The sequence below is a fragment of the Anopheles bellator genome, chromosome 1 (genome assembly GCF_943735745.2).
Source record: "Anopheles bellator chromosome 1, idAnoBellAS_SP24_06.2, whole genome shotgun sequence".
Classification (NCBI taxonomy): domain Eukaryota; kingdom Metazoa; phylum Arthropoda; class Insecta; order Diptera; family Culicidae; genus Anopheles; species Anopheles bellator.
The window spans coordinates 55111836-55130769 of NC_071285.1; the positions used below are offsets into that span (position 1 = coordinate 55111836).

Here is an 18934-nt window from a genome sequence, read left to right on the forward strand (position 1 = left end):
TGACGACGCTGCTGGCGGGGTCTCGAGTGCCGAACGCCGGCCTCCGGGGCCTTAGTGTACTTTCGACGATCGGCGCAGAGCGACACGCGGCGTGCGTGGCGTCCACTGTGTTCCGTGCTCTGTGCTTATCGAACGCCATTTCGCCGTTTTTTTTGGCAACTAATTTTCGAACGAACCGCGAATTTCTAAGTTCCGCGTTCGGGGGACATTCTTGCAGCTGCCCTTCCGTTCCAGGATACTGTTCGTCCACAGTCCACGTAAGAACGGGGCAAGGGTTCAAGCGAGTTTGGGTCCACGTTTCGGTGTCACTTGTGGACATTTCCTTATAGTTTACCGTTTCCTCGCCATTTTATTGCCTGGCTGGCGGGGGTTTCCATTTTTCTTTTCCCATTTTCCCCACAGTGGCTAACTATTTATTTCTTCACCAACAGAGATACTAGACGACGACGACGGACGGCGGGTTGCAGTGGTGCATATTGTTGTTGCTGTTGTTGTTGTTGGTGGTACCCCCCACCTACCCTCTGTCCTCACTCTCCCCGCCCAGAGCCCGCTGCTCTCTGGCCCCGATGAGGAGAGACAGAAAAGAAAAAAAAACTCGAAAGAAGGAAATGAACGACCCGGCGCAGGCCTAGCAGCGGATAGCGACGACAGGCGAGTGAAAAGAAGAAGAAAATCTGTCGGAAAAGCAAAAGCTGTGGAGAAAACAGAAAAACGCGCGCCCGAGACGGGCAACGAATGAAAATTGTTGTGAAAAGTGAACCAACCCGAAAAAAACGAGGAGAGAAAAAGGTGAACGAAAGGTGGTGAATCGAAAGCAAAAAGAAAAACGAACGAACCCGGTGGCGACCCAAAGTAGGCCACCGCGTGGAAGTTGCACTGGTGCTTGTGTGTTTGTGTGATTTTTGACGTATGTGATTGCGCTGACAGGCCCGTCCAGCAGTAGTAGGCCACAGAGAGGAAAGTGATCCGTTCGCCGACGGCTCGGCTCGGTTCGGTGGAATCAATCTCTCGTCTGCCATTACGCAACGGCCAACTGGCCGCCATTTTGTGTGTGGTTGTGTGCGGGGGAAACGCCGGGAAAGCGAAAATTCTGGAAAAAGAAAGTACCTCGGCCCCTGGCGTGTGATTGAGTGGAGCAAGGACGACGCGTGTCGACGACACCCGCGGGACACACAGAGAGGTTCGATTTCTCGGTGTCAGAACTCCTCGCGAGGAGAAGGTTCTGGGACGGCGTGTCAGCTGCATTCCGTGTGTGCTCATTCGTATCGGCACTCCCTCCCCCCGATGCACTTCCGCCCGGGCGGGTCGCTACGGATCGCTGGCAGCTGGAAAGTGATGGCCACCGAGCCGGTCTGCTGACACCGTGAGTCATCGTCCGCCTTGCGGTGGTGCCTGCTGACTACCCTCGGGGGAGAGGGTTTTTTTGGTGTCGATCTGCGCCATTCCCTGCGCCTTTCTTTCACTTTCTACCGACGGCCCGGCGAGGAAGAAGAAATCCCACGAGCCCTCTAATCGGACGGGTGGCCAGTTAAGACGTCGTGATTTGTCGTTTTTCAACCGCAGTCGACGGCGATCAAAGAACATCGAGCAGGGGAGGTCGTAATCCTGTTTGACGAGCGAAACAAGAGGAGTACAGAACCAGCCACATAATTAGGTGAGTATGCGCCGACGGGCTACTTGGATGTTCGTGGAGTATTCGATCTCGATTTAGATTAGGTGCCTTCGACTGCAGGGTGGGTAATCACGACAGGGAGTATTTAAATGTTAGAAAACTTCACCGTTTTTAAATTGATTTTGGCAAATGAACAAGAATCATTTAGGGTTTAGAATGCCGTTTGTTAATAAATTACTCAGACTACAATGACAGCCTCTTCGGAATTCAGAAGAAATTCAGCTACGATAAGCACGCACAGTTTTCACAGTTGAACGATCTCAATGTAGGGCGCTACAATTTTAGCTAGCTTTTGGCATAAATTGATCCATTAATAAAATGGCATAGATTCACGCTTCAAAATCTTGCTGATTTGTAAAAATTAATTGACAGGTGGTGGAGCTATCTAACATTTAAATATCCTCTGTCGTGATTACGCACCCTGTACTTCTATCAGAAAGGACGTGCGTCCTTTACTCTTGAACTCTGCGACATCTTTCTCGAGAATACTTGTCAGTTCTTGGGTCACTTGAGGGCATCATTGAAAAATGGGCAACGCCAATAAAATGTAGTTAATGCATTTTTGCAGCAAACAAAATGGACACGCCATCCCAGGTTGGCCTCTTGGTAACACTTGGTTCTCGGTACTCGGGGTGATATTTTTAAACCACGTTGCCGAACACACATTTTTTGTGCCGGTACACCTCATGCAGGGTGGAGGACCCACTCATGTTGCTGCTGGTGCTGCTGATAGTGCCTTATCAACAATCAATTAGGCACCGCCCGTAGGACCGCCGCCCAGTCGTTACTGGCCGTCAGCCGACCGATCCTCGCGCAGTCCAATAAAACCCATCCATCAGTAGAGTGGAGTACAATCGATCGCGTCGCGCGTACAGCTTGTACAGTCCATTAGCACGTTGGCGTTCACGCCGTCCTAGGCGTAACCTTCTGCAATCTCTCAATCAGCGGCGCGGAGCGTCACTAGTTGAAGTCCGGATGATCTTCGGCCCGCGAGGTGACTTCTTCGCGTTGGGATCGATTAGGGAGTTAATCAATTTCCATTACGACGACGCGCCCCATGTCACGGTGACACAATCGATGGGCCGACCACGACCAGGCCCCAGTCATTTCCCGTGAGTCACGCCGGTTAATGTGTCGGTCCCACTCACCCGGGGCTGGTTAGTAAATATGTACAGTTTATGGGTCCGCCACGGGGCCGAAAGTCCAAGAACGTGGGATGACGTGTGCTGATAGGGCGCCTGTCAGCCCGTGAAAGGTTTATTGCTACACTTCTCCGACACGTAATTGTTGGGCGTTTTCGTCGCGCCAACAGAGTTTCGCCATCCGGTGCCCGGATGAAGTTACCGATAAAGTGCGCCCCGAGTTTGTCTTCCTTTTTGTGTCCCAACCCCCGTGGGCCCCCTTTCAAGGCCGGATGGCGCGGAGTTGCTTATGTTAAGTCCAAAATCTAAATAATCTTTCCGCGAGAGTGCGAGTGACAAACAACAACAGGCGGAACTTCGGCCACATCACCCAAAAAAAAAAAAAATGGTGAAGGAAGACTGTGGGAATGGCCAGGCCAGGCGCAGCTTCACGTCTATTATGGCCCATCATCACGATTCGCGTGAACTTCGGCGTGTGACCTTCAAAACGTGGATCGGAGCATAGCGCAGCGCAGTAGCCAACAGTTTCGGACCCCCCTTCCTGGAGTCCACAACGTGAACCTTGACTTTTTGCTACCCGCCCAACCCGGGTGAGGTGTTTGCGTAATGAGAGAGCCGTTTGCCTGCGCGTGTGAAGGTGCTTATGATTCAGCGAATCGCAAAACGGGCGGGTCCATGGGCACTCCTACGGTACTTAGGTGTCGACCCCTTTGCCACCTGTGTGAGCCGAACGTCTTGAGCCACTGGAAGAAGGTGGTTCCGACGAACAAAAGCGAAAAGTGCAGCCATTGCCACTGACCTGAATGTACCCTCGGGCTGCGGTGCCGGGAGATGCTAATGCACCTGTGGCCACCGGCCTTTTTCTAGGACTCGTGAACGTTTCGCACAAAGTAGCACCAAGATTATCGTGCCCCGTGGCTATTGTTACAGCTCTATCGGGCTGTGTGAGGGAAGTGAACCACTCACCTCGGTCGTGACGCGATAAATCATCTTCGGTCCGGACCTCAGGGAGCCGGTTCTCAATTTATGTGCCGGCTTTCGAAGAAATCAATTAACCAAGTAGGCAACAACGATGAAGAAGACCGAGGACAACGATTTTCTGGTCCGTAGTCGGATTGTGGCCGTGTTCGAATCAGCTGGCCGGCCCGAAGGACCTGAAGGGCTTTGTTTTACTGGCCGACGGTTGTGAAGTGAAGTAATTAGCAACGTTTTATGGGCATTCGGGATTTTTCCTCAGCTCGCCACTCTGACAGGGTTTCGAGTCGGAGTCGAGAGTGATGATGGATGGACGGAACTCCGGGGCAGCTTTGTGCCGTTTGTTGTGCGGTTGTCGCGCGATCAACGACCTTGATAAAATATGCTGCGACATGCGATGGTCCGAGTTGCTCGGTTCATGTTTGGTCATGGTCTTCCGTAGTGCCGGCCGTTTATCGCATCGGCGGCCAATGGCCCACCCCAGCATCCAGCCCCGTGTGTGACGTATGCCATGTTTGACGTTGGCGGCGACGGACGTTGGAAGGGCATTCGCGTTTCCGCTGGGAAAGTGTCGTGACCGCCGATGAAAGTTGGTGATTAATCAGCCCCGACGTTCGGTCTGTGATTGTGGCCGCCGAAGTTGCAGTTCTTCGGCGGTTTCTTCGGTGGCACCGCGGGTTAGAAAGTATGTTGCGTGGCCAAGACTTGCGTGCCCATTTCCTGTGAAGTTGAAGCTAGTCAGTGCTAGAGTTCCCGGTGAAGTTTTTGTGCAGTATTCTAGCTCTGTGCTCTGGTCCCGATAATAGAGAGACCATCGATGACTGTAATTTCATTCGCAATTACAGGCAAATGATGTTCACGCTGTGCTTCGCATCGATTCACGGGCCAAGTGCGATGATTGGCGATTGCGGTGGTCGGCAAACGCCAGTAATTGATTTCCCAGTACTTCTTGCGAGGCCATTCGTCATGTCTCGCGGGAGCGCGATGCCGACTCCCGATTTGCGTCACACACGGAGCCACGTGCCACGGGCGCCTGCAGGTGCACTGATCATAATTTTTAATGCGCCCAACCATTACAATTATGCACGGGCCCGGCCCGGCCCAGCTCGAGATGAATGAAAATGAAATTGAACCACAAACCGGCACACTCGGTCGGTCGGCTGGCCGGCTCCGTCTCGGATCGGCGCCGGAGGGACGGATTTGCGGCGGCAGCATAATCATTCCATTATGCTTTGGCGCTCCATTCCTGCGTGCACTGCGCCGTGCCGTCTGTGGGGCGGTCTGTTTGTTTATTCTTCTCTCAATTGCCCCCCGAGAGGGCGGTTTACTGATTTGTTTCTATACCCACATGGAACAACAACATAATTTAGTGGTTGGTAATTCTGATACTTCGTTGATTCAGTCCCCGGTTAGAACCTAGTTTTAGTGGCCGGGTATCACCAACCAAGAAATGGAACGAAAAACGACCGAAATCAAGGCCCAGCGGGCAGATAGTGGGTCCCCGATAAGCGATATCTTGCAGCGATAGCAACCAAGGAACTTGGCCTCGCGGTTTGGTAATGTAAGCCGAACCGCAAATGTAGCGATAATATTATGCTAATTTTAACTTTTTGAAATACGATCCACCTAATCGGGTTCCTCGGCCTAGCAAGTCACGCTCGGTTTCCAGCTCACTACGACCGATCGTACGACCGATCAGGTGATCTGCTGTTGGTCAGGTCGCTTCACCAGCGAGCCCTCCCAGTGTCGACGCCTTCCAGGAGAGTGTTCTGTGGTCTCTGGTGGTTTTCTTTTTTCTGCCCCGTTACCCCCGTTCGCGCGGTTAATTAAGGTCATTAGCAATTCCGCGACCGAGGTCCGGAAATTGAACACGCGGCGCTAAACGGCGTACTTCAGGCGAAGCGTCACATGTCGAACATTAATTGGCGTGGAGGTGATGGCTCACGTGCGAACGAAGGGAAAATGATCTCCGAAGGCAGCGTGAGCAATTTGTTAAACTCGCTACATAGTTGGTTCTGTGAAGTTCTTCTCACTTGGTCTCTCAGAATTAAATGGGTGAAAAGTGGCAAAGTTTGTTTTGACCAAATCACTGCATAACCTCTTATCATCTGCTGCACTGCTGACTTTCGTGTCTGTTCGATCCGGACTTCACTACGAGGCAGCTGATTGGAATGGGACAGGTCGAACGCTATCGATCGAACTAATCCCAGCCTTAGCAGATAGCTGCATGGTGATTGTGGTGCTGCACCAACCACTTTTTTGTTGATTAGAGTGGCGGCCTGCGCTCAACAACCGTGTGAACATGGCCAAGGTAACTCAAAGCTCGGACCTCCCGTGCGATCATGCGGACCGGGCCGATAAATTGTTGTAGTGATAAAATTAAAACAACAAACTGACAGCCGCGGACTTGGTTCGGCACTCAATTATGCAAATTGTTTAATTATGATCCTGGTGGGTCCACCGAATCATGCGTTCGGCACTCGCTGATCGGTTGATCGTGGTTTGATCGTTGGTCGGTTACCGTTCACTTGTTACCGGTTTTTGGCACCTGGCCTAGGGTCCTGGAAAAACGTCCCCCACCCCGGGTGGGCTGAACATAATCGCGGTCGCCGGTGTGAAATTTATTGCGTACCGAGGCACGCGAGCGGCGGTCCCGTTTGCCGTAAATCTTTCCGCCACGGGAAGAAAGGTACGGATTTAGCGGGGCCCGAAACCGGAAAAGCGGGAAAAGTGGTGTGCTATTTAAATTGGAACCCCCCCAGACCGACGGTCTCGATCGGTCGTCGGGCTGCGCGATGGAGAAAGTTAATATTTGGCCTTCGAGCCGCCCGGTGCCCGGAGACGGGAGGATTTTAATAGAAAATAGTTTATTGGTCCATTCGGCAAACAGACTAACCGTCTCTAGCTCATCGCCCTCAGCGTCCGTAGGTGGTGTGCATGCGCCAGTAATGGAGTCGTTCGGTACGAACTATTGCATCGCCCTAAGGGAGAGAGAGAGAGCGAGAGAGCGAGAGAAAGTGAAGTGTAGCTCGTTATGTTCTTATGGGCCACCGGCATTAATCGCTTTCCAGTCGCCGGCGTCGGCTTTAATGCGCGCGGATGATGGCCGACCGGTGAAACCGTGTTGCTATAAAGTGAGCTGCCCACAGGAACACAGGGCTGGCCATCATAAAAGGTGCCGTCGATTCCCGTTTTCGCGCAGGAACCCCGGGGGCCATAAAACGCAACCGTCCGAAAAGGATGAAGCCCCCCCGCGGGGCGGTGTTCGGGACCAATTTTGGCCAACAGGTGTCGCGCGGGTCCTTCCGGCCGGAAAGCCTCACGTTTTGTATTTTCGAAGGCCCACAGTCAGCGAACTCGAGCCCGGGTTTCCGGTAGCGTTGCGTAGAATATCCGTTTCATCAACCCGGCTTGAGGTGCCGACAGTTGACGGGTGATAGTTGCCACTTTCTAAAGCGATAAATTTACCAGGCCTCGCTAAAGTGAGCCAATGTGCTTTCTCCATCGCAAGCGGCCACTAATTGAATGCACCGCGACGAGTCGGTGGTGTTTGGGTGGGTGTTTTATGAGTTGCAGCATTGGCCATATGCAGTCGCCAGATGCCACCAGAGAGCAATTTTCCCATGTGTCCGCGCGACTCTCCTTTGTAATGGTTTACAGACCACACTGCAGCGGTTTGCCATTAAAGTTGGCTACACAAATCAGAGAATCCCACGGGAACGTTGTGCTGGCGCTCGGGGAGACTCTGGCGGTGGATGCGAAAAATAGATCCCCAAACATCTGCTGCGCTGCGATTTGCTCATAAAATATTAGAATAATGCCAAACTCACGTTTGAAGCGCCGCGTGTGACAATGATTATCGAGGCCCGTTCGGTGCGAAACAGTTACCAAGCACCGCGCGAAGGTCGCCCTGGTCACGCTTCGAGTGTTTTTTGGACCAAAAATGTCCACGTGCGCCATGTGGTGTGAATTGTGGCCACGCAATTGCATCCGCAGCAGCACAGGACATTGACGCAAGCTGTGAGAGGGCAACAATTTTGCCGTCAAGCCATCGGATATCACCCTGTCCAATTGTTGGCGTTCGCGACTTTTTCGATGCTACGAGCTTCCTGAACGTGCTTCACACGCTCCGACGCGGTTCACTCGCGGAAGGACCTGACCTAGACAGCGAGGGCGTCCGTAGCCGGTAATTAACTTACTAATGCCATAACAGAGCGAACGATCGCCGGTGACGAGACTGAGCGATGGAATCTGGGAAGTTAATCAGCCTTCGCGGCCCGGCGCGATGTGGAAGCCTCGCACACGTTCGCGCACAGCAAACACGTGGCCCCGTGTGGCGTCCGAGAGATCAAAACCCCTCCCGCGTGCCTATGTTGATTAATGGGCCTTGGCGGTGGGACACCCGATACGCGATGTAATTACACACCGACCCTTGACAGCGAGCCTTCTTTAGGGGGAAGGCCCAGAACGAGGTTCTCGCGCCAAAAGCAGCGAAATCAGCATTCCCCGGTCGCCCCGGGTCAGTAGATCACTTCCGTGGTGGACCCGCGAAGCCTTGGTAACAGTTCCTTGGAGTTCCGTTTTCCGAACCCGATTCGGATCGGACGAGCCCTGACAGGCGGCCCTTTTCGGAGGGCTCTCGCTTCGTGCTCGCTTCGATTCCGAAATTGGACTTCCGTTTCCATTGAGCAGCAGATGCTAAGCGAAGCATAAATTATCGTTCAATGCTGAGATCAATGCCGCAAATGGGCTGAGGCTGAGTGTTTGGAAGTGTTGTCTCATTATGATGGCTGGTCATAAAGGAGGGTCACGCGGCTTTCGCGAACTCAATCGAATGTTGTTGCGCTTCCGCGGGCAACACAAACTGGTCAGCCCAGCGCCAAGCCGTTTATCATCATCCAGCGAGGATCCGGCTCCGGCGGGTCATTACGACCATTTACGTTCGAGCATTCCATCATGCGCGTTTTTTAAGGACTTCGACGACGCAGGAACCAGAATATCAGGTACACCGCGCCACCGGGTCAGGGTCTGACTGGCTGGCTGGCTGGGCTAATGAAATTGTTGTGTCCGTGCAGCCGCAATAACTGAATGGGGGCTGCATTCCCGTGGACCAATGCCACGGTCTCGGACTCAGTGACCCTACCCAGTGGGGATGCTACTACTTAGCCCTTCTGCCCGGCGTCCAACGGGGCCTGCGCCCGCGATACACGTTGATTGTTGTTTTGATTGGCGCAAATAGTGGATGATCGTTATGTATGGTAATAATCGTGTGGTCGTAATGCTTTCGGGCGGCACCGGGGCGTTGGCCAGAACCAAGGCGCGCACGTGCGCGGACCAACAGCAGCCTCAGAACCGCCTCAGGAGCGGGCGGCGATCTGGTGACGATCGAATCTTGATGGCGCGCCAGGCCGTCGCGTGGCCGCTCTTCTTCGTGGCGTGTCGTGCCTGTGTAGGACGCGCCCGGCCACGGTAATCAACTGAACCGAGCAAGTATTAGAGCAAATCGACCAAGTCCGGTCTGGTTCGTTATCCGTCGCCGCGGAACTCTTGCCGCGGAGGCGAATCGAAGATGGGGTTTGAAATGTTTTAATGACACTCCATTTGCCTTCTGGCGTTGGTTGGTTGGTTGGTTGAGTGAACCGGCGAAGTTATGCTCCGCGGGGACAGTCACCGGGGTGGTTCGTGAGTGCGACCAGTAGCCTAGCAGGGTTGAAAGATTTTGCGGATGTAATTAACGTCAAGCGGATTTTTTTATCAGACCATTTAGCAGTAAACTTGTGTACTGAATGTAGGCAAATATTTGGGCAAATGGTGGCATAGTACAGGGTGTTCCATCACGATCCAATTTTTGAAATGTTGAATAACTCCGCTATTTGAAAGTCGATTTCAAGGAATGAACAAGATTTATGTGGGGTATAGAATGCCATTTATTATATATTAACCTAAAATACAATATTGATTAAATGACACGCCAATTAAAAAGGCATAGACTGAAGTTTTAGAATCTGGATAATTTGTTAAAATCGATTAACAAATAACGGAGTTATTCAACATTTGAATGGTTGAATCGTGATGGAACACCTTGTAGAGTTGGAATTTAATTTAAAGCTAAACTCCATAATCTTCTTGAGGATCTTGTCTCTTTCAAGACATCCTTTGACTTGTTTGGACCATAAAATCAAAGATTGCAACCTTATCGCCCCAAAACCCGATCTCCGGATCCTTGATAAGGGCTTCACTGAACCGTTTGTGTCAAGCAAGATGGATCTATGGGCCGATAGTTGGCCGAACCTTTACTGAACCGTGCCGTGGAATGAGTCAATATTTAGGTTCTAAAACGGACCGCTTGAGTCACCCCAGCGCCAGGAATTTGCGGAACTGGTTGGACAAAACCCACACTCACCGGGCACTGCAATTTTCCAACCCAAATCCCGTGGCCCTGTCAAGTGCGCACCGCGGACACCCGCCGAACGGGCTGTCCGTCCGTCAACCCGCCGGAGCGTCACGTGGTGACGGCCTTGAATGATGATGCTGGTTCCTCGACTCGACTCGGAGCGCACACACCAATTGATTGTCACGTTTGGCGCCTACCGAGCCGGGTGAAATTTTCCTTTCGAATTTTCCGCGCGTTTTCTTTCACTTTCACAGGGGGCGGCGGCGGCGCCACTGCACGGGCGCGACAGTGACCTTTCGGGCTATTCTTAGGAATATGGGATTCGGTTCGGTCGTCGGTTGCACTTGCGCGCTGCATCGCCATTGTTGGCCGTCGTTTGGTGTCCGCCTCTTATCTAACCCGTCGTCGGTGGTCCAAATGTTCACTCCGTGTCCGTGTCACAGAAAACGGGCAGCGCAACAAATTGAGCCGATCGTGTCGGAACGTCACCCGTTCGGTCCGCTCACCCGGGGCCCCGAACCCCGAAAGTGGTTGCGATAAAAATAAATGGTCGCGTTCAATGAACATTGCGCAAGCACGCGCCGGAATGGACTTTCCGGTCTGGTCGGACGGAAGATCTGGAACTGAAGTGGCCCTCTGTGCAATAGGTCCGTGGCAAAAGGTTCCACCGAATGCCAGGGACTCATGGGGCCATTCCAGGGAAGGTCCACTCTCGCCGCTCGAGATCATTAATCACCGAGTGACAGCGAAGGGCACTAAAAGGTGTTTCTAAAATCTTCTCCCAAAACATTCTTAGAAGGGGCCCCCTTGGGACAGCGGAGAATAATTGTGTTTACGCAGGAAGAACGCTCCCGGGATATTTACGGCGATCAATAAATAATCTTGCGCTGCGCGAGAGTTGAAAACTCTCGACGCATAAACACTTCCGGCGCTTGGCAACCAGCCTTTTGTCCCTGAGCCGCGACCTTGGCGCGTAATGGAACACTTTACACCAGCTTCTGGATTTGGCAAGACGCTCTTTGGATCTAATGGACCCGTGGCTGGTCGGCCCGTTCCGGGCGTAACGGGCCGACTTCGAAGTAGAGGCACCGACTCTTATCTTGCGGCACCGAAAAAATCGATAACGCCCGTGGAAGGGGCGATAAGGAGTTTCGGGGGCCTACTCCCTTATCGGTGGCGTCACACGGCCCAAGGCCCAGCCGTTGAGTAACTCTAATGCACGTTGTTTTTCGCTTCCAGAACACTTCCGGAACGGCAGTGCGGCCGCTGAAGTCATGGCGATGGGATGGCTACGGTTGATGGCCGTGGTGTTGCTGCTGGTGATGGCCACGTCGGCGGCGGTGGGTGACTGTCCCCGTGAGTGCCACTGTGAAACGACAACGATCCGGTGCACCAGCATCAGCGGGCTGCGCGGACTGGACAAGGCACAACCGATCGCCCGGCTCGATCTGTCCGGACTGAACTTCACCAAGGTACCGTCGGTGCTGGAGAACGTGCGAAACATCACGGAGCTGGACCTGTCCGGGAACCGGCTTGCTGAGGTGGCGCACCTGGGTAAGCGTGTCCGCAGCCTGAACCTAAGTCACAACCGCATCACGTCGGCCAAGCTGGCCCGCATCCCCCCGTCGGTGGAATCGCTCAATCTGACGCACAACGACATCACCTACTTGCCGCTCGGGATGATGAAGCTCAAGAAGCTGCGCTACATCGAACTGGCCAGCAATCCGATCAACTGCACGTGCGAGACACTCCACGTGCGCAACTGGCTGACGTCGCGTCATGTGTGGTCCGACGAGCACATCAAGTGTATGGCTCCGCAGGAGTTCAAGGGTCGGCCGTGGCTGCAGGTACGCCAATCGGACGTGTGCCATGCGTCGGTGGCCGAGGAACGGAAGGGTGGCTACAGCTGGGACGACTACGAGGACGAGAACGACCTGATGCTGGGGGACCAACCGACAGCGAACGAGGCCGCCGAGGACGATGTGGATGACTTCCGGCGGGAGTACTTCCCGGTCGGTGAAAAGGTGAAGCGTCACGAGCCACCGATCGCCGTGGAGAACGAGTCGGCCGATGAGGTCGAGCAGTCGGGTGATGCACCGGCCGGGGATCTGGGCGTTGGGGAGGAGGAGCGTCGTGCCGTGTTCGACGAGCCGACGGTGGAGGGCAGCGGCGGTGAACCGGAAGACCCGACGCTGATTCCGAAGCTGGTCGGTGAGGAGCACCCCGAGGAGGAAGAGCTGGACCTGGACGAGGGAAGCGGAGGTAGTGGCGGTGGCCCGATCATTGGCTTCGGACACATTAGTGCGCTGGAGGAGGAGGGTGGTAGCGACGCTAGCACCCCGTCGCCGATCCTGGTGGACGACAGTGGCGAAACGGAGGAGGCACCGCTCGAGGTCCCGCACATCCGGGAGGGCTTAGGTATTTTCCGGGACGAGAAGGATGAAACGGGGGGACCTGAGGAGGACGGCGAGAGCACCACCTCGGAAGCGACCAATGCGCGGGTGATGGTGGGGCCCAGTGGTGCGGTCATGACGGCCGTGGCCAGCGATGCCGATCTCTCGTCGGAAGCTGCGAAGGAGGGATCCGGCGATGGGGGCGATGCGGCGGTCACTAGTCAGTCGGAGGACGACAACCGGAAGACGTACATCCTGCTGTCCGTGCTGGGCGTCATCGTGGTGTCGCTGATCGTGATGGTGGTGTGTAAGCGGAAACCGGACGATCGGCATCGGCGCGGGAAGTACGACGTGGAGACGGCCAACCAAGGCCGGGAGCTGAAGGAGTTGAACCGGACGCTGCTGGAGAAGCTACCGGCGGCAGAACGTAACGGTCACGGGGCTCCCGAGCAGACACCGCTGATGACGCCCGATAAGACCGACTACGATAAGGTGTTCGGTGGGTCGGGTGACCCCAAGAAGGGCTTTACGCCGGTGAAACCACAGCGCGCGTCCCTCGAGCGGCCACTCGACTCGTTTAAGCCGGTTCCGGCCGAACGGAATGGCGCAGCTAGCGGGCCGGCCACGGACAACAACAACACGGCGGCCCTGCCGAACGGGAACGGGGCGCTACAGAACGGGGAACCGCTGGCGGGGGTTCACAAGCCTCACCACCCGAACCACCACCACCACGTGCCATCAACGGACGCGCCGGACGACGGGCATCTGGCGGCCGAACCGATGGAGTCGCCCCGGTCGAAACGCTACAGCCCCATCTACGTGCCGACCTCGCCCAAATCGGATCGCTACAGTCCGGTTTACTCGCCCGAGACGGGCCGCGTCAAGATTAAGCTCACCGAGACGCCCAAACCGAAGACCCCGATCCTGGTGACGAGGAGTCGCTCCCGGGCCGGGGACATCATCATGACCACGAACGACGACCAGAAGTTTTAGCCTGCGCACGAGACCACGTGACGACGGCGGCTGACCAGCCACGTGGCTCAACGCTAATCTAAATCCGCAAGAGCGCGATTTAAGCACAAACCAGAAACCGACCACCAGATTCAGCACCCGTGCCTTGTGCGGCCGCCAAATTGTAAATAGTCTTCGGCCGTAAGGCAAAGCAATGGAAATCGCAAGCGCCCAAGCCCCAGGGCCAGGACCAGAGCCAACCGAAGCCAAGTCCGCGAGCGGAGGCCGCGGAGTCTTCACTAGTTCATATCACCAGTCGTTCATCGTTAGCGAGTAGTAGTGGAAGTAAATTATAATTTAACGAATCGTCTTCGTCGTCTTCGCAACAGATCAACGATCATAATCATGTGCGTGCGGTGCGGCGGTATCCTGGCGTGGCGTATAGATAGGTTTATTGCAAAGGAACCCGACCGATGCTAGTAGACATCCTCCCCGTAATCACCCTTCACCTTCACCCGTTGTTGCCGGGTTGCCTTATCGTGAATGTATAAAATAAAGATTCGTTAGTTTGGTTGTTTGAACGGCGCCGTAAGTAAGCACACAGGCGAGCACACCCGACACGGCTTTGGCCGTAAAGTAGTGGTCCAATATCGGCGGCGATGGTAGTAGCGGTAGATAGTGTTACAGCGTAGCGAAGAGCCAATCCTTGCGCGAGATCCGCGCGAAACTTTTTAGTTAGAGTCTGAGCAGTAGAAGGGCAGCCACAGGAGCCAGACACGAGCCTTGTCCTGTCCTTTGTCGGTGCTACGCGTGGTGCCGGCGTGGTGGGGAGAGTGTATTTAAATGCTAGAAATAATTTATAATTCATCCTGTATCGCGCGGCGCTGTTTACACGACGGTGCCGGTAGACGGAAATCGCACCGACTTGTGACCGTTTTTGTAAAAGAATAATAAAATAAAGAAGAAATAATAGAAAACAAAATATCAGGGATCAGTTGGTTAGTTGAATGTATTATAGAGACTTTGAGCTACAGTAGCCTAACATTCGTTTCTGTTTTCATTGATATTGGTTTTCTGTTCTGTTCCGTTCGGAAGTTTGAATTCCATTCAAAACCGATTAGTGCAACAGCACGCAGCCAACAATTGCCGACGAACGCAGCCTAAAGATTGCTTGCTCGGTAAAGTTGCACGCAACCTTCGCCGAGTTGAAATATTTCCAGCGACCGGATTGAAATATAGCAACGGTTTCGAATGGCGACCGTTTTTGTTCACTTTTAGAAATTTCGGTTTGTTTTTCGTTCCGCAAAGGCTGCTAAATAGATGATTTGGTGTACCTTTTGAACGTTTTTTATTGTATTTAATACTCTCGGCACAATGATGGCATCCTCTGCGAGGAACTATCCTACGGGGGCAATGTGAATAGATAGAGCGCATAAAAATGTGTGTATAATTGCTAAAGGAACCATGCTGGGGCCGAACTGTCTGTTGCCCTATCTCGGTCTCGGTTCCGTGGTCCGGGGTATGATTTCGATGCTGACACTACTGGTGGCCGAACCGCTGGAGTCACTCGAGTCGGTCCTTAAGTCCTCCAGCGGTATCGGTTTCATCTGGCCCGACGTAGAGGGTAGTGGTTCCCCGGCCGAGAGCAATCGCACCGGAATCACGGCATAGTCATCGAGCTCGTCTTCGAGGCGCATCTGATCCGGTGGCTGAAAGTAGTCCTCAACCATTCTGATCTCAGATGTATGATGGGGCGGTGGTACTGGCGGTGGTGATGGTGGCGGATCGATCGGTATCGGGGGCAGCCGTTCCGTTTGGTCCTTCCCGCCCGTTCGCCGGAAGCTGGCCATTAGCGGGTTGCGCCGCTTGGCGTACGGACTCGTCTGCCGGTCCGCAAAGTCCGTGATCTCGTCGATGCTTCCGTTGCGGTTGATGTGCTGCAGAGGTTTCACTTTCCGCTTGGCGTACGGACTGTGGCTAATTCCGGCGAACGTTTCAATCGGTTCTTCCACCGCCGAAGGGACCGCGGAACGGCCACTCGCCGACGACGGTTGGTGATTGAGGCTGAGGATGTCGATCGAATCATAGTGTAGCTCTTCGGTTCGCTGACCGGGCCGGGCCGGCACTTCCGGGCGCACATCATGGACGGTGGCGGCCGTTTCGCTGACGACCCGGTTCGACGTTGGCCGCTGGTAAATCGACGGTTCGATCGGCCGCGATGGGCGCGGCTCGTCAATGCGGCGCGACAGGACATCCTCGCTGCGAGTCCGTGACCGCTGACGTAGCTCGATCCGCCGATTCTCTTCATCCTCCTCATCGTCGTCTTTGAAGTCCGCGCCGGATGCTCGGCGATTTCTGGTGCGCTTCTTGCGTTTCCCGCGCAGCATGAGCTCGTCCAGCGATGCGAAGGATGCCGCGTCCAGTTTCGGCAGCAAGATGGCGTCCTCGTAGCACGGCGGTCGAGACTCGCGGGCATCCGGAGCATTCTGGGGCGCATCCTGCAGCAACCGGACACGATTGTCACGGGCACTTTGGGGGAAGATATCGAAAGGTTAGAATGGAACTCCGTGGGTCCGTAATGATAGCGCGGATTACATTTCACGCAGCTCCTGCAGGTTTTCGTCCCGCTCCCGTTCGGCGGCGAGCTTTTGGCGGGCCGAGATAAACTTCCGGATCGACGATACGAGACAGAACACGCCGAAAAACGCCAGGATGCCCACCATCAGCCAGGTCCAGATGCGCTCCGCGTTGCCCATCGTTTCGTACGGAAACCACACCGATCGGCACGCACCCTCCCAGGATGCACCGAAGAAGTCCTCCGGCGTGTTGCACTGCAGGCTCTTCCGATCGCTAACCTGTGAAGGATTTAGGAGCTATACCACTTCCGGTCGTTCGGAAACCCCCCGCCAGCTCTGGTGACTTACGCGTCCCGGTGGATCGGTAAGGAAGAGGAAGAACATGAAAAAGTCGTCGCTCCGGCAGTCGCATCGCCACGGATTGTCACCCAGCCAGATCTCGCTCAGGAACGGGTTGCGATCGAAAAAGTCAACCCGGAACGGGGTCGTGAATCGGTTGCCGGCCAGATTGATACGCACCAGCTCCGGCAGCCCGGCGAACGTGGTGTTCCGCAGCGTCGTCAGGCGACACATGCTGAGGTCCAGTGTTTGGAGTGACGCCGATGCCAGCGTGTCCGGGATGTCCGAGATAAGGTTGTGGGAGAGATCGAGCTCGATCAGTTCGTTCATCGAACCGAGCGCATCCCAGTCGATGCTCAGGATTTCACACCAGCTCATGTTGAGGTACACCAGCGAGTCGGCCGCGATTCGGCTGAAGCGGCCGATAAAGTTGCGGCTCAGATTGATGTGCGTCAGGAGGTCGTTACTCTTGAACAGCTTCCCGTCGATACGCGGAATCATGTTGAACGACAGATCGAGCGTCTTCAGGTGCTGCAGGGTCCGAAACGCCTCCGGGTGAATGTTGTGGATCGAGTTCAGCGACAGATCCAGGTGCTCCAGCAGCGGATTCCCCGTGAACGACTCGCGTCCGAGCTGCTGGATCATGTTCTCACGTACAATCGCCGTCATCAGGGCCGGAAAGCCGTGCAGATCCAGCGTGTTCATGTTGCAGTGTGACAGGTTGATTTTCCGCAGGCTCGCCGACTGCACATGTTCACCCTCATCGGGCAAGACCACCAGCGAGAGCCGGTAATTGTGCGCCAGGTTGACCTCCTTCAGAGCGGTGAGGCCCGTGAAAACCGACGGTTGCAAGGAGGCCAGTTTACAGTTGTTCAGCTCGAGCTTCTTCAAACTCGCCGATTGCATGTCCGAAATAGCGACGATTGGGTTTTCGCTCAGCTTCAGATACTCGAGACTGCGCAGACCAAGGATTACCTCCACACCGGACACCTTCTCGATCCGGCAGTTGCTGAGGTCGAGATAGCGCAGCGAGTTACTGGCCAGCACCAGGCTCTCGTCGTTGCTGGAGAAGCTGGTGAACTGGTTATTGGCCAGGCGAAGCTCACGCAGGTTGCTGGCCGGCAACAGCAACCGGTTCGGGTGGATGTCGGCCCAGTTCGAGATGTTGTTCTCGGACAGAATCAGTATGGCGAGCGAGGACATGCCCGCGAGTGCGTCCTCCGGCAGCGTACTGATGGCGTTCGCCGACATGTCGAGGTAGTGTAACCGCGGGAACTGAGCCAACGCGGGCGGAATTTCCGTGAACAGGTTGTCCGAAAGATCCAGGATTTCAATCTGGGGAGAATGGAGGCGAACGGATTAGTGGGGGAAGGCCTCGACGAGCCGCAGGAACACTTACATTGGGGTCCGCAAACACTGGCAGCTCCGTGAGACCACGGCCGGAGCAATCGACACAGGACATGTTTTCCTCACACTCACAGCTACACGGCTCGGGGCACACTTCCTGACCGCTGGCCACGGTAACCACGAGCACCAGCAACACCGTCGCCAACATCCATACCGTTTCGTACCTCATTCTGGCGTCATTCTCGCATGTTCCGGAATAGAAAATGGAAGGCACCTTAAGCCAAACGCACGACGTTTACAACGTCCAAAACCGATGGCCGCGTGAGTCACGACTGCCGCCCCGGGAATGAGAGTGACAAAACACGCACTGGGCCGATTTCGATCCTCTGCCGCTTCTGTCGTCGTCGCGCAAAAGGGTGCAACTAGCAGTTGGCCCGCCCGACAGCGATAAGATAGCGATTATCTGGAGTCGCTGTCAGCGCTGGGTGGGTTGAGCCACCGAACCGCACGGTCTTTGCACGGACACTCGCTAAACGGTTCGATTTTTATCCAAAAACACTTTGCCTTAAACTCTGGTTCGAAACTCTGGCCACCAGTTCGGATTTAGCTTACGGAGCTCATTTCACAACACGACTTACGACTTCTCATGATAACCACACGGGAACCTCGGTTTGGGGATTCGAAGCCAGAAGAGAGACAGAGCTGTGGTGTGGACAAGGACCGTGGGCCGCTTGGTCCGCTAATTAGCGACGGTCGGCCACAGACTGTTGTGCCATGGTTAAATCGCGCGTTCCGAATGGGCTCCCACACCAGCCCCAAACCCGCCAAACCTTGTCGCTATCTTGGCCCCGGATAAGATAAGGCCGACCTGTCAGATGAGAATGGGGTTCGGAGGAGCCTGTTCGAAAAAAGCTCCCGTACCGGAGTTCGTGGTGAATGCCGAGCTCAGAATTCGTAAGACGCCACCGAAATCTGGAGCCCGGGATTATTTCATCAAGCAAAACCCCCGGGCCCGGGGGCCAATAAATTGTGGTAAATCTGACAGAATTTGGCTCGTAAATTTATTAGCAACCGAAAGCCAATCAAAAACTCATACACGCGTGTCGTCGTCGTGTGTGATAGTTTCCTAAGTGGCAATTGTCCCC

The 18934-nt window shown here is 54.7% G+C and overlaps 2 protein-coding genes across 2 annotated transcripts; one reads left to right on the forward strand and one right to left on the reverse strand.

Moving 5' to 3' along the window:
• Positions 1 to 1489: 1489 nt before the first annotated feature.
• Positions 1490 to 14456, forward strand: LOC131207830 (protein windpipe). The gene is made up of 2 exons (XM_058200463.1): positions 1490 to 1654; positions 11423 to 14456. Exon 2 carries the CDS (start codon positions 11458 to 11460, stop codon positions 13567 to 13569), a length of 2112 nt encoding a protein of 703 aa, XP_058056446.1. The 5' UTR covers positions 1490 to 1654; positions 11423 to 11457; the 3' UTR covers positions 13570 to 14456.
• Positions 14457 to 14913: 457 nt separating this feature from the next.
• On the reverse strand, positions 14914 to 18028 carry LOC131205857 (uncharacterized). Its single transcript, XM_058198138.1, has 4 exons — positions 17842 to 18028; positions 16452 to 17777; positions 16123 to 16382; positions 14914 to 16056 (listed from the first exon to the last, which is right to left on the reverse strand). Exons 1-4 carry the CDS (start codon positions 18016 to 18018, stop codon positions 15018 to 15020), a joined length of 2802 nt encoding a protein of 933 aa, XP_058054121.1. The 5' UTR covers positions 18019 to 18028; the 3' UTR covers positions 14914 to 15017.
• Between the last annotated feature and the right edge of the window lie 906 nt (positions 18029 to 18934).